We start from the raw sequence: 13,959 nt of genomic DNA, 5'->3' as shown, positions 1-13,959 counted from the left end.
GCTGCTTTATCGCTATATGTGGTGCAGTTTGCCAAATAAAGTCAGATCAAGGAAGCAACTTTCTCGGAGCAAAAAATGAGCTAAAGGAAGCACTTAAAGAAGTCGATAATGAACGAATAATGGCCTTTCTTGCTGAGAGACAGTGCGATTTTAACATGAATGCGCCATACTCAAGCCATGTTGGTGGAGTTTGGGAATGTCAGATCAAGACAGTAAAAAATGTGCTTAACATTACTCTGTCACTCTCTTCTGGAAGATTAGATGATTCTTCTCTGCGAACATTCTTATATGAGGCAATGTCAATTGTAAACAGCCGTCCCCTTACCACTGACAACCTTAATGACCCGAGTAGTCTTGAACCACTTACCCCTAATCACCTTTTGACTCTAAAATCTACTGCTGCCGTGCCTCCTCCAGGAAAGTTTGTTAAGGAGGACATGTATGCAAGGAAAAGATGGCGACATGTTCAATATCTTGCAGAGCAATTTTGGAGCAGATGGCGAAAGGAATATATTTTTAACATTGCTTTCAGACAGCGCTGGCACATACCAAGAAGAAATTTGCAAATAGGTGACATAGTAATAATGAAAGAAGATGATCTACCTAGAACTGAATGGCGTTTAGGTAGAATAGTAGAGACCAAAACTGACAAAGATGGACTAGTAAGGAGGGTCAAAATCCACCTCGGAGACCAGAAGCTAGGTAAGAAGGGAGAAAGGCTTAGCAAACCGTCAGTAGTTGAACGCCCTATTCAGAAGCTGGTCCTTTTGCTGGAGACTAGTTAAGATCTGTTCCTCAACACTCTCCACAACTTGACCTTTACCTCAATTAGTTTGCTATTTCATTGAGCTTGTTGTTTAAAATGCTGTTATCAATTGTCTGTCAGTGTTGAAATCATTATAGTTAAATCTTTAATAATTTGGTGGGAGTGTAAAGGACACATGATACTTCAGCAGGGCTTGAATCGCAGCATTTGCGTGACTTTTATTTTGATAAGTTGTTGAGTTTCCTGGTTTGCATAATTAATTGTGCAGTTTGCCGGGAATAGGAAAGGAAAATGGCGACATATGGAGTTAACAAACAAGCACCTCGCTGAAAAGTGAACAAGGTATTAATTTCTCTGTTATATGTAAAACAAATGTTACGAATGTTTATGTTAAGTTATTTATATGCCTTTTATTTGTACTTTGCCTTTTATAGCTCTTACGGTGTGTTTATGAAACAAGGTTACGGAAACGAAAATAAACATTCATAAACCATCAGTATGAGAGTTGACCATCATTCAGCCGGGGTCGCTACACCAAAGATGTCAAATTAAATGGTGAGTACAGTATGAAATTGTTGTTTCTGGTAGGCTAGGCACTTTTTATAACTTTTTGGTTAGTACATTAGAAAAATTATCGGTGTTTTGGTAAATTATGCACATTATACAACCCTTTATTATCATGAAAATATTAAGTAAGTGTTACTGTGGGAGGGTTCGGAACAGATTATGGGTATTTCCATTATTTCTTATGGGAAAAATAGTCTTGACTTACAACCAACTTGAGTTACAACCAGCCTTTGCGAATGAGTTGAGTTTGTAAGTCAAAGGTCCACTGTATATGTATATGTATATATAGAATATATATATATATATATATATATATATAGAATGAACATGGTCAAAATCAGAAAAGAATACTCACTCTGCTCTATAAAAGTTTACAGGCAGCACATCTGAACCTGTAATCCAACTATGCTGACTCCACATATAGTAGAAGTTTTAGTGTGCCATTAGTACTCGACAAATAGCATTAAAAATGCTGTTACAGTCTTATATCATGAAAACGCAAACAGCATACAGAAAAGGCCTTAGAGGCTAAGTCATTTAACTGCAAAATTAATATTCCATTACTGACACATTATGTTATAAATAACTTAAAAACATCATGTGCCTTATATGTAGTATGTAATTAAATAATAAGTAGCTTAGTATACATTTGTAAGAGAATCAGAATGTTACAGATTCACTATATTGTACATATATTTGAAGTTTTTAATTATTCAAATGTATGTATGAAATTATGGCTTTAAAGGTTAATTTTTAAAAATTATCTTAAATTGGTACAATGGGATTGTTTTAACAGGGAAGAAACAAAGGAGCTTTTTTGACTGGGGTCTTAAAATACACAGGAAAATAGGGTTAAATAAATAAGAATGGTCAGAAGTGTGTTTACTGCGTAAACCAACAGGCATTGGTCTAATCATCTCTAGCTGGTTTTGTACATCCTAAAATATTTGTTTTTTTTGTCATTTTGCATAATAAATGTCACTGTACTTTGATCCATACAAAACAATTTAAATAATTCAGCTACATATTTTTTTAAAAACAATGACTCTACAGTTTTCAAAACAGATTTCACAAGGGTGTGGTTCATAATTTAAAAAGCTTATTTAGACCATTGTCTTGGCTAAAAATTCATGCAACATACTTTGGAAACAGCTTTGATTTTTTTTTTTTTGCTCTGCACAGATGAAAGGCCTTCGCTTGAATGCATTATTGTATTTCAGGAAATGTAAGTGAGGGCTCATTTCACAGCTTTGACATACTACTTTGATCAAACAACTATGAAAGAATACAACTTCTCCCTTAATGTCAACAAATCAAGTCTCTGGTCATAGATTTCAGGAAGCAGGAGGCACATCACAACCTTATCTATATCGGAGGGGTTGCTGTGGATGGCAGGCAGCTTTAAATTTGTTGGAGAGACGATTGTCAACAACCTGAAGTGACACATTTTTATTACCATCAGGAAAGCTTACAAATAAGTATGCAGTGAAGTCCACAAGGAATGTCTGCATAACATTCTGGTATGGTACCTGTTCAGATGAAGACCAAAAAGCAATGTGGAGGGTGTGGTATATTGTATATATCACATGCTGCCTCAGGAAGGCTATCTGTGTTACTGTAGACCTTCCCTATTCTCCCTGTGCCATTCTAGCAAATGATAAAGGACCATCAACACTCACATCAGAAAGTTTACATACAAAAGTTCTAAGATTCCTCAAACACCTCTCATAGTATAAAATACATGCTATTGTATCAATTTATAACATATATGTAATATATACATGTACATATACTGCATTCAGTGTATCATTTTGCTGTTGTTGCTATAGTATTAACTGTCACTAACCAAAGGGATTCATGCAAGCTTTTTAACTATGTACAACGACAATAACCTTGAACATTACATCCATCTCTTGTGCCTTACTGGTTAACTAAAACAGTGGCCTATTGGTTGCTGCAGACATACAGTATTTCTAACTTGCGACTGGTTCCACTGAACAATCACAAGACGTGTTTGAGTAGTAAAAATGTCAAAATCATCAGTGTGGGATATGGACTGTAAAACTGCTTGTAGCAGTTTTTGTCCGCTACAATAGTATTGATTCAAATAGTGGCAAGTTTGAAATTTCAAAATTAACAATAGAAACAAAATCTGACCATATGCTGCAAATATTTCTTCATTCTCCAGTAATCTTTTAAAAATTATTTTACAGAGATACATTAGATGACTATAGACTCAATAGCCCATGATACCTGAGTAGCCAATGGAGGTGTTGGCTGACTAGGTACAGGAACAGAAGCCTGTGGAGCCTGTGGAACAGCTGCTGCTGGAATCTGTGCAGGAGCTTGAGGTAGCTGACAAGGAACCTGTCCTGGAGGCTGAAGGTGACCACTAGTATCTGATGATGGAAAAACCTATAAAAAATTGAAAATACATTTTTCATGATAAAACAAACATTTTAAATTAATTATGAAAGGAATAGAACTGAAAAATGCCTTCCTAACAGAGCATCATAAATATTCAATTTACCATAAAATACCATACAATTTATGAAATCAGTATTTATTTGGACAAAGTACCTGAAATCTACTTTTATGCTTTGTTAAATGTTTTATGTGCTGTTTACAGTGTCTCACTTTCTTAGTAGTTACTCATCTTTTATAGTTCCAGGTTGTCATGCAGGTGTGATGTCATTATGCTTGCTTGTTTGAAAGACAGATCAGCATGGATGGACAGATTGATAACAATTGATATATTGATTAATACTGATATATTAAAATGTCAAATGAACAGCTGAATATAACATTTATATTGCTATGACAAAAAAGTGATTTTTTTAATTTAAAGAAATTCAGAATGACTGGAGAAATGATTATCAGCTTACTGATATTTCTAAAGAGATTGTAACTTTTATTTACTGGTTTTCATCTGTTGTTTTTTGCTGTCTAATCTTTTAGCTCATTGTTCTGTGGATACTAGTCATTTTTGTGTGTGTACTACTGCTTTGCAGCTTGCTCCTTCCACACTGTGCTCTTTGCCAGAGCAGGCTGTGTACTAATTACTCCAAGTGTGTCAAAAACATTGCAATGCCATTCCCAGTGATTTTATATGATGTTATATGATGATATACCTTATTAATCCATGGAGGTCAATTGTCTTTTCACTTGCCCTTTTGAGGGTCATAGGACAGGGCCAAGCATTGTACAGCACCCCCAGAGTAATTTACAGGGTAAAGCCCATGTTTGAGGGTCCAAATGAGTGGAATGCCTTCTGGAAGTAACAGGATTTGAACTAACAATCTTCTAGATACCCTCTCCAACGGGGCGACACGTCGAAAAGCGATTGACGAGTCTGTTGAGGGCTTATTGTCTGTCGCTAAGGCAACTGCAGGTTCACAGCGCCCCACAGATTTGCAGCGCCACAGAGGCAACGGCAAGCTCACTGCTTCCTCATGCAACACATCTGTCACCTGAACTGGCCCCGGCCCTAGCCATGCCAGTTTGCTGTGTCTGTGTGTAGTAGAGTGGTAGCTCCCGCTGCAGTAAATAACCTTGCTGTTCCTGTTTAAAACTGGTTCCAATCTGGCTCTCCTGAAGTCACACGTCACTAATAAATAAATATATTACTAATACTAATAAAGCCATATACTATATATATATATATATATATATATATATGGCTTTACCTAACTGAAATCATGAAAAGTGGAACCTGACCTTACATTCTGTGTTGTTATATTTTACATATCATATGAAGTGAGATTCATGGTGAGTGGCATGGTGCATGCTGGTCAAACATGCATTTAAAAGTCCCAGTTTGAACAATGATTACAATACAATGCATTTTTTATCAAAACCTTAGATTTTTGAAAGGACCAAGGCCACTTGTATGTCAACAGTAATTTCAGAGTGACAATTAACACTCAGTTTTTGCATTTTCTATGGTGTATTATTCACATGAACAATTTAAAACCCCCAAAAAATGGGGGGGGGGGGGGGAGGATATGAAAAAAGCAGATCACATAATGGACCTAAACCATGATTAAAAAACGATTATCATGCTTAATAGTACATGATGAGTTGCTTTTGCTAAGGATATGGGAATAAAAGAACAACTAAGGACAATGTTTTTGAGTGAGAAAAAGTAATTTAAGTTTCACAGTTTCTTCTCGGTAGACATTTAATTGATCCCATAATATAATTAGGTACTTCTTAGTTGTGATTGGTAGTATGGAATTCTTTAGTTAATATATAATCTTTTACAATCTATTATAAGTATATGCTTAAATGATGTTTTAACTATGAATTATTAAAACATAAGGAAAAGGATTGAAGGTAACTAAAGGATTAACTAAGTATGACATACATTAGAGCATGTGAGGTCTGCCTCATCTTAGAGGAGACGCCAACGTAATTATTAAGGTTAAAATAAAGTAAATGAGTAATGAGCACCCCGTTAAAAAGTGATGACAAACTAGTGAGAAATCCCAGGAAGGAAGAATCAACATGTGAAAGAATTTACTGGTGGCTGTATTTAAGTGATTAAGATGACAGAACTCTACATATTAAGTGTTAGATGATGTGATGTATTAGATAAGGTAATGGTAACAGAAAAGTATAAAAGAGAATTAATTGGTTAATTAATTAATGGCTCACGCCATAGACTGAGACATTTGTGCATATCTATGTGCAAATAAATAAAGAATTTTCATCTGGTCTCCGTGAATGACTATTATTAAAATGGAGGAAAGTACTGAATTATTTTAAATAGCATAATGAAACATCATTGATGCTGTCCATTGTTAATACATAATCCAGCAGCAATAACTATGTCTCCACAATCATTCCCTGAAGATGGATTCTGTGGTCCATGAATAATTCTGCATTCCATTTGAACTGAGAGTTCAGAACCTCTGAGTTCGCAGTAGAAAGATTTAAGTGGAATGCTCCCACAAGTCAGATATCCTACTCAGAAAGTCAGGAGAGCTTCACCAACCCCAACCTCAAAATCCAAGATGTCTGTACCTTGCATCAACAGCAAGTAAAAACTGAAATATTATACTGTTTTTTAGCACTTCTATCTACTTGTGCCTCATTAAATCAGTACACACAGAACTGCCCAACTTCTGTCTGTAGACATGTTGCTATGGTGTTTCGATATGCAAAGTACCGCATAATGCATTGCTCAGTAGTTGTCTATATTCCAAAAGAGCAAGAATTACTAAGATTTTCCTGAAGACCATATTGGTTTTCTAAATGTTTTACTGGAAAGCGTTCAGCTCAAGTGTGACGTCATTGCCAACTCCAACATATGACGTAAATGGAACACAGCATTAAATAAGTGGAGTTATTTTTGGATTTGTCTATGATCTTCTTTCTCACAGGCAATGTGATTGTGTGACTTTTTTCCAGTGATTATTGTCTAGTTGTCTACAGAACAGAGATGGCACTTCAGATCTGGGCATCAGCATTCAATAATTTCAATAACAGAGCTTGTAGATGATTTTTTCAAGGTGAAAAGTATAAGCTAAAGCAAACAATCCCCCTATGGCAGAAATGCTGTCATAGAAGGAGTCAAGCAGTGAGGTGAAGTACACAGATGGTCTCCTTTTAAAATGTTTGTTTTTTTCCCCCCTTCCTAAAATTACACAGATATACTGCTTTATAATATGTGTTAAAACTCACTTAATGTGTCAATTTTTCAAGCCAAGAGCATTATCGAGTATTGATCCACATCTTGAGATTTTAAGGCTGTTGTTTTCACATTTTGACTTATGTTCCTTGAAACCCATTTTAAACCGCAAGAACGGGCATATTTTTTAAATTAAAAAATACTTAATACTTAAATTAAAAAAATACTTCACTTTAGAACAGAATTCAATTTGGCAAATTAGTATATAGCATGATAGTGAAAAAATGACTTTCACTTGTAAGAATAAGTTTGGGAATTTTCGTCGCCCTAGCATTTTTAGTCAAAAAGTCTCAATGCTGATGGGACTAACTAGAGCAAATAATTCTTCTGACAGCTGAGTTCTGACAATTGGAAATAAAATAATGAATATAGAGACTATGCTCTTTCAAAGGTTAATAACTTCATCCTTAATTTAGGTGGAATCACAGTGTTCCCCTCTAGTGAAGTGTGTAACCTTGGTGTTACTCTTGATCCTACACTTTCTTTTCGACAACACATTTCTTCCTCGACTAAAGTAGCATTTTGTCACTTACGTAACATTGCCCATCTCCATTCTTCTCTTGTCTTTCATGATGCAGAAATTCTTGTTCATGCTTTTACCACTTCTCGTGCAGATTACTGTAATTCACTGTTTTCAGGTCTGCCTGCCAAATCTCTTAATAAACTGTAATATATACAAAATTCTGCTGCCAGGTTACTTACTCACACTTGGAAATCTGCAAAAACCACATCTGTTCTATTACAGTTACACTGGCTTCCTATTGCAGCTCATATAGAATATTAACTACTTGTTCTTACATTTAAAGCTTTAAATGGCATTGCTCCTTCTTAAATTTCTGAACTTCCCTTTCCCTACAAACCTGTACGCTTAATGAGATCCATAGGCGCTGGTCCACTTTCTGTTCCTGTTAAATGTCAGTATACTGTGGGAGACAGATCTTTCAGTGTAGCTTTTCTCACACACTGGAACAATCTTCCACGGCCTCTCCATAAATGGAAAAATTTATCTTCCTTTAAGTCCAACCACAGAACAAATCTTTTTGCTCAACATGATAATTTCATAATTATAAATCTGACAGTCTATACTGATCAGTTAATCTTTTAAGATGATAATGTATTATGCTATATATTTTAACTTCTTTTATAATATTCAGTGTTAGTTTTAACATTTTTATGCTTGTATTGTGTAATTTTGATTATCTTTGTAATGTAACTTGAGTTTACAATAAAGCACTATATAAGTAAATTATTATTACTTTATTATGTAAAATGAAAACATTTTACATTTTTCAAATAGTTGTTGATTCAACAATGAAAGCTGTTTACATGCACACACAAAACCACAATAAGGTAAGTAACCTGTTTAAGGGAGAAACCTGGTTTCTTAAAAAACCTCCATTTACACACACAAGTAACTTTCTGTAGTTTTCCTTTGGCAAATCACTCTGACTTCATTAATCCGCACAACAAAAAAAAAAAAACAAAAAAAAAAACAAAGATTTAAACATCATCGGCCACCGTCCATCTGAAAACAAGCCTGGAGCCTGCAATAATTTTCTTGTGTTTTATAAATACACAATTAGTCTTTCATGTACTGTGAAGTAAATAACATCCATCCATCCATCCATTTACCAACCCGTTGAATCCGAACACAGGGTCACGGGGGTCTGCTGGAGCCAATCCCAGCCAACACAGGGCGCATGGCAGGGAACCAATCCCGGGCAGGGCGCCAGCCCACCGCAGGACACACACACACCAAGCACACACTTGGGCCAATTTAGAATCGCCAATGCACCTAACCTGCATGTCTTTGGAATGTGGGAGGAAACTGGAGTACCTGGAGGAAACCCACGCAGACATGGGGAGAACATGCAAACTCCACGCAGGGAGGACCCGGGAAGCGAACCCGGTTCTCCTAACTGCGAGGCAGCAGCGCTAAGTAAATAACATCCACTGCAAAACATAGCATAATTTAAGGTGGAACAGAAAATCTGAATGAGTAGCCAGCTTCAGCCTCATCTCAACCTAAGCCCCCAAAAATCTGAAGTATGGACAGTGGCCACTTTGTCACCCAATTACACTTTTAACATATCTACTGCAAATTGCTGGATTAGTACTAAACTGATACTTTATTCATATGCTTTTGTTGCTGGATTGCATGCTGCACACACTTTTCTGCTTGGCTGTGTGACTGAGCTCTGTACAGGAGTAGTGCACTTATACATATGCGTCTTACTTTATGCCCAGTGCTGCCGAGATAATAACAATGCAGGTATTTTTACTTCAGTAAAATAAGTAATGTGTTAGATTATTCGTTACTTTAAAAAGTAATTCAAGTAGGCAAGGCACATAACTTTTAACACATTACCCTAATGCTCCCTGAGATTGTACAGCTAAGCTCACCACTGAACGTTCAGCTAATGAACATAAATTTACTGATTTCTGAAATATTGTGACAGATTATTTCAGCTAAGAGAAGGGAAAATGTGATGCCTTGAGTATTTACCTCAGGAAACTGCTCTTGTGGACACTTCTACCTGTGGCTTCTGAAAAGTGCATGCAAAGCAGCAAACAGAACGCAACAGACAAGTGCAAACTACAAAATCAATAACTGTAACTTAGTTAAGGGTTTACAGGTTCAAACAACTGGGTTACTTGCAGATAAATCTACATCTGTTAACCAGGTTGCTCAGAGACTAATAACCCAGTTTCTTTCACTAGAATAAAGGTTTACTGTCATGTTAGAAACCAAGTTTCTGTGAATAACCAGGTTATTAAAGTAGTATGTAAGCACACTGATTATAGGCTTTTTGTATTAATGTTTTAGACAAAGATGTGCTTTTTATTCACTCTTCTCCTGTCTGATTTTATACATACCTAATCTGGAATGATGGTAATATGAGGTTCACATTTCCTGCACATGAATGTTTATCTGATGTTATATGCAACCTCCTTTTATATGAATTTAGTGCTGTGTTCTTTGTAATTGTGGTGGATATAAACCTTCTTTCCAAACTGCTGTTTCATTTCAGGAATTTTAAAACCAAAATGTAAAACTTAAGTTTGTAGCACAGTATATTTAAATTTGTTCATCTGGCAAGCTGAAGCATACTACTGTGTTTTTTATGTCACAGAACGTAACAACACGTTAGAAAAAAATCATTTTACACTTACCTCAGAGTTTTGGGAAGCTTCTTTGACTCTTGGTGACTGTGAAAAAACAAAACAGGAACAAGGAACAAGCATTCAAATACAACAACTTTGATTTTTGATTAAAGTACAAACAAGAGTTAATGCAAATATAGAGGCTTAGTTATTCAGAAGAGTAAACATCTATCAAACCAATTATACAGTCCTATTTAATTTTCTACTCCGTGATAAATGCACACAAATACTCATTAGTATATTAATTTTTTTAAGACATACTTTTGATAAACAACATTAAAGCTCAGTCTGCAGAAATGCCCCTTGTTGCAGAACTCCTGTCTGTTTTAGAAAATATACATGATAGCATGGTTATTAAAGAAAACATTTTAATGCAGATAAAATCATGTCATCCACATTGTGTTTTGCATAAGGAAAAGATTCATTATGTATAATATTTTCAGATCTAGTTCATTTCATAGAAAAAATGAAAAAGACAAGGTACCATGAGATAGAAACTAATTCAAAATGTTAGCCTTTACGATATGCAGTTCTAAAGAAAACATCCGATACATTTTTTCTCAAGTTAAAGTTTTAGGTGAATGAGAAAATAGCTGTTTAAAGACTGACATTAAAGTTTCAGGATTAGCTTTTTCATTTTTCACACAATAGCAGGAAGGATTTGTAATTGTGTTGTAAAACCCTTGTCTTAGTACTCTCATAACAAAGGTGATAAATTATAGAATCAAACTGTACTGCAACAACAAAATACAAAGTTTTGTAAGTTGGCTTTGAAATCTCTCTATTATAAAAAAAAAATCCTGGAAAGGAAAAGCAGGGCGACGATACGTGGTCTCTCGGAAATTCTCGGAAGACACTTAAAAGACCCTTGAGATGCAAACAATATCAAATAACACTCAAGTTGTGTAAAGGCACATAGCACACACCGATCCTGTGCTCTCAGCACATATAATGCGTATAAGGACAATGCGTTCTAGATGAAACTTCAATGAATAAGCAAAGAAGAAAGAGCAGCGCGGAGAAAAGAGACCCAAAAGTGTTGGAGAGAAAAAAAGGCAGATAAAAGATTATGAAAGCAGTGGAATTCAAAAGGCTCAAACAAACGATGGCACGATACACATGCAGAGAAAGGTAAAGAATATGAAAGCAGTAAAATTCGAAAGTATTGTAGCGTCCCAGCCAGGTTGAAGCTTTTTTTGTTTTAAGTGACTATTAGGTCCGATTGAGAGAGGGCGGAGTACAGCACGGAAGACTGATAGCAGCGCGACAGCAGCAGAAAGGCAGAAACGGAACATCCTTAGCATGCGTTCAGTTGCGCCCCCCCACCCCCCAGTTCCCCAACAATGCGAGCAGCATTATACGTCCTGAGAAAGAGATTTAACCACGCCCGGGGTTGAAAATAAAGGACAAGTATTGTTTTTACAATGTCACGCAAGACAAGGCAGTGAGATATCCACGGACATCTAACATAGCAGTTGTTGGATTGCTGTTGGCAGACACGCTTCATGGGCTCCCAGCTCTTAAAACAATGACAAGAGACAAGCAAAACACGCAGCTCGCCAGCAGTAAAAAGCCTGCAGATGATCAGAATGCTTTTCCTTAGAGTGCATTCAGCCAAACTAACCCTGCTGTAAGATGTAACCATGCCCAGGGCCGGAAATAAAGTATTGTTTTTTACAAAAGTGTTAAAATAAAAGTGAAAATAATGCATATGTAACAATTCCCATGAAACTAACAATCTCTTTAAATTGTATATCCGAGCGAAGCGAGCAGGGGGCTAGTTTAGTAATAAAAATGGTAAAATAAACTAAAGTTTCTTGGAATTGTTGAGAAGAATGTGTTTTGCATGTTGCACCACGGGCAATGCATAAAAAATTTATTCTGCATCATGCCATTATTTCTGTTAAGCAATTATTTGGTGTCAGAGACCATTTTCACCATTCTGAGACTGAGACTCTTTTCTATAAATATGAAACCTCCCACAAAACCTTAAACATATGCTTACATTATCTTTTACCTTTTTGATCTAGCACATAGAATGAAGTTGTCAAGTTAATGAAAACTTCAGAGCACACCAGGCCTTGAGAGGATTTATTGCAGGGACAGCTTGAATGCAAATATAATGAAATCATAAGCAAGTACAAAATAAATATATGTGCAAAAAATTAACACTCTTTTTGCACTTTGTACTTCACCAAAAAAGCTGTGCTTTTTTGTTATAAAGGAAGCTGCTATGTAAAATGACACTAAAGGTTTCTTCCTCTCTTAATAAATGTCTCTTTAACTTGATGTGCTGAGAGTAGAATTCATCAACTTTCAATACAATAGAGCCACTTGTACCAGTATGCATAAGACCTAAACAGAATGATGTATGAAATCTGACAATTCAACATATTCTGTTGCTATAGAATACACACAAAAGGATCACTAGATTAGTATACTGTCAAAACAAATGGCAATGCTGCCCACCTCTTTATTTTGTACGTCAGTGGACAGACTGGGAGAGCATGGGGGTCAAGAGGTCGTTGGAAAGGGGTGTGTGGCACTCCCGATATCTATGCAAAAGGACGAAGCTCCAAGTCTTTGGAATCCTGGTGCTTCCTGTCTTGCTATATGGTTGCGAGACATGGACACTATCCAGTGACCTGAGAAAGACTGGACTCTTCGGTACTGTGTCTCTTCGGAGACTCCTTGAGTACTGCTGGCTTGACTTTGTTTCGAATGAGCAGTTGCTCACAGAGTCCTGAATAAGGCACATTACCTGCATTGTGAGGGTGCTTCAGTTACGGGACTACGGCCATGTGGCACGATTCCCCGAGGGTGACCCGGCACGTAGGATCCTCATTGTTGAGGGCCCGAGTGGCTAGACCAGGCCAAGGGGTCTCCAATGTAACACCTGGCTGCAACAGTCCGGAGGGTGGGACTGGACCGTGTGTCTGCCTCGGGGGGTTGTCAACCAGGATCCCTAGCTGTTTCATTGTGTGGTAGGTGCGGCAACACGCTATACCAACCAGTGCATGCTTCCCAACCTGACCAGACATGTATGTGGCTTGGCACAGAAAGATGATGAAGAGGAGGGAAGTAGGGAGGAAAGAGTGGAGTTGGTAACACAATTTGGTTTCTTCATGCATCTGTTATCTAAAAAGGCAAAGGAATAGACTTAAGACTTCAGTTCATAACTTGGCCCATATTCACAGTTACACTCATTTATTGGGATAAGTGTGCATTAATGGGATTTTTAAACATTAGTCTACACCAAAAATAAATGAATACTTTGTTTATATAAAACTTCAATTGCAATTAAATCCTTGGAACTGACCAAACAGCTAATATCGTAGATAAGCTGTTTCACCATTGTATGTGTATATTATTCATTACCCCGTCAGTATACAGTATGTAGTACTTATGTAGACCACTGATTACTGCAAAGGGGCATGTGTCAATGCTGAAGTTATCTGAAGATGGGACAGAGGACAGCATTTTAAATGGCACAGTCAAAATAAATTTAGGAGACAAGCACAATCACTAGGCTTAACATGAGCTCAGGAAAATATTGTGCTTGAATGATGGGGTGTGTTTAGTGGAGCTGGGGATAGTGACCACAGAAGTCATTAGGATTGTTTTGACACCCCCCCCCCTCCCCAAATAACATCAGACTACAATTATACCTAATCAAAAATAAAAACATGGAACAACAGTGGTGAAACACTTAATTACAATGTAAAAACAAAATGCAGTTCAGCACTAACTGTTAATTCGAATGTGAACG

At 36.6% G+C, this 13,959-nt stretch overlaps 1 protein-coding gene across 1 annotated transcript in view; it reads right to left on the bottom strand.

Annotated features, from left to right (window-relative positions):
- Nucleotides 1-13,959, bottom strand: part of oxsr1b (oxidative stress responsive kinase 1b) — a 279,446-nt gene that overhangs the window by 38,890 nt on the left and 226,597 nt on the right. The window contains exons 12-13 of the mRNA XM_028804090.2: nucleotides 10,200-10,235; nucleotides 3,587-3,748 (exon numbers count right to left, since the gene is read on the bottom strand). Of these exons, the coding sequence (XP_028659923.1) occupies nucleotides 3,587-3,748; nucleotides 10,200-10,235 (198 nt within the window). The remainder of the gene's footprint in view (nucleotides 1-3,586; nucleotides 3,749-10,199; nucleotides 10,236-13,959) is intronic.

Source organism: Erpetoichthys calabaricus, chromosome 6 (genome assembly GCF_900747795.2).
Source record: "Erpetoichthys calabaricus chromosome 6, fErpCal1.3, whole genome shotgun sequence".
Taxonomy (NCBI): domain Eukaryota; kingdom Metazoa; phylum Chordata; class Cladistia; order Polypteriformes; family Polypteridae; genus Erpetoichthys; species Erpetoichthys calabaricus.
The sequence above is the reverse complement of the archived record's forward strand: the minus strand, read 5'-3'. Positions and strand labels throughout refer to the sequence as shown.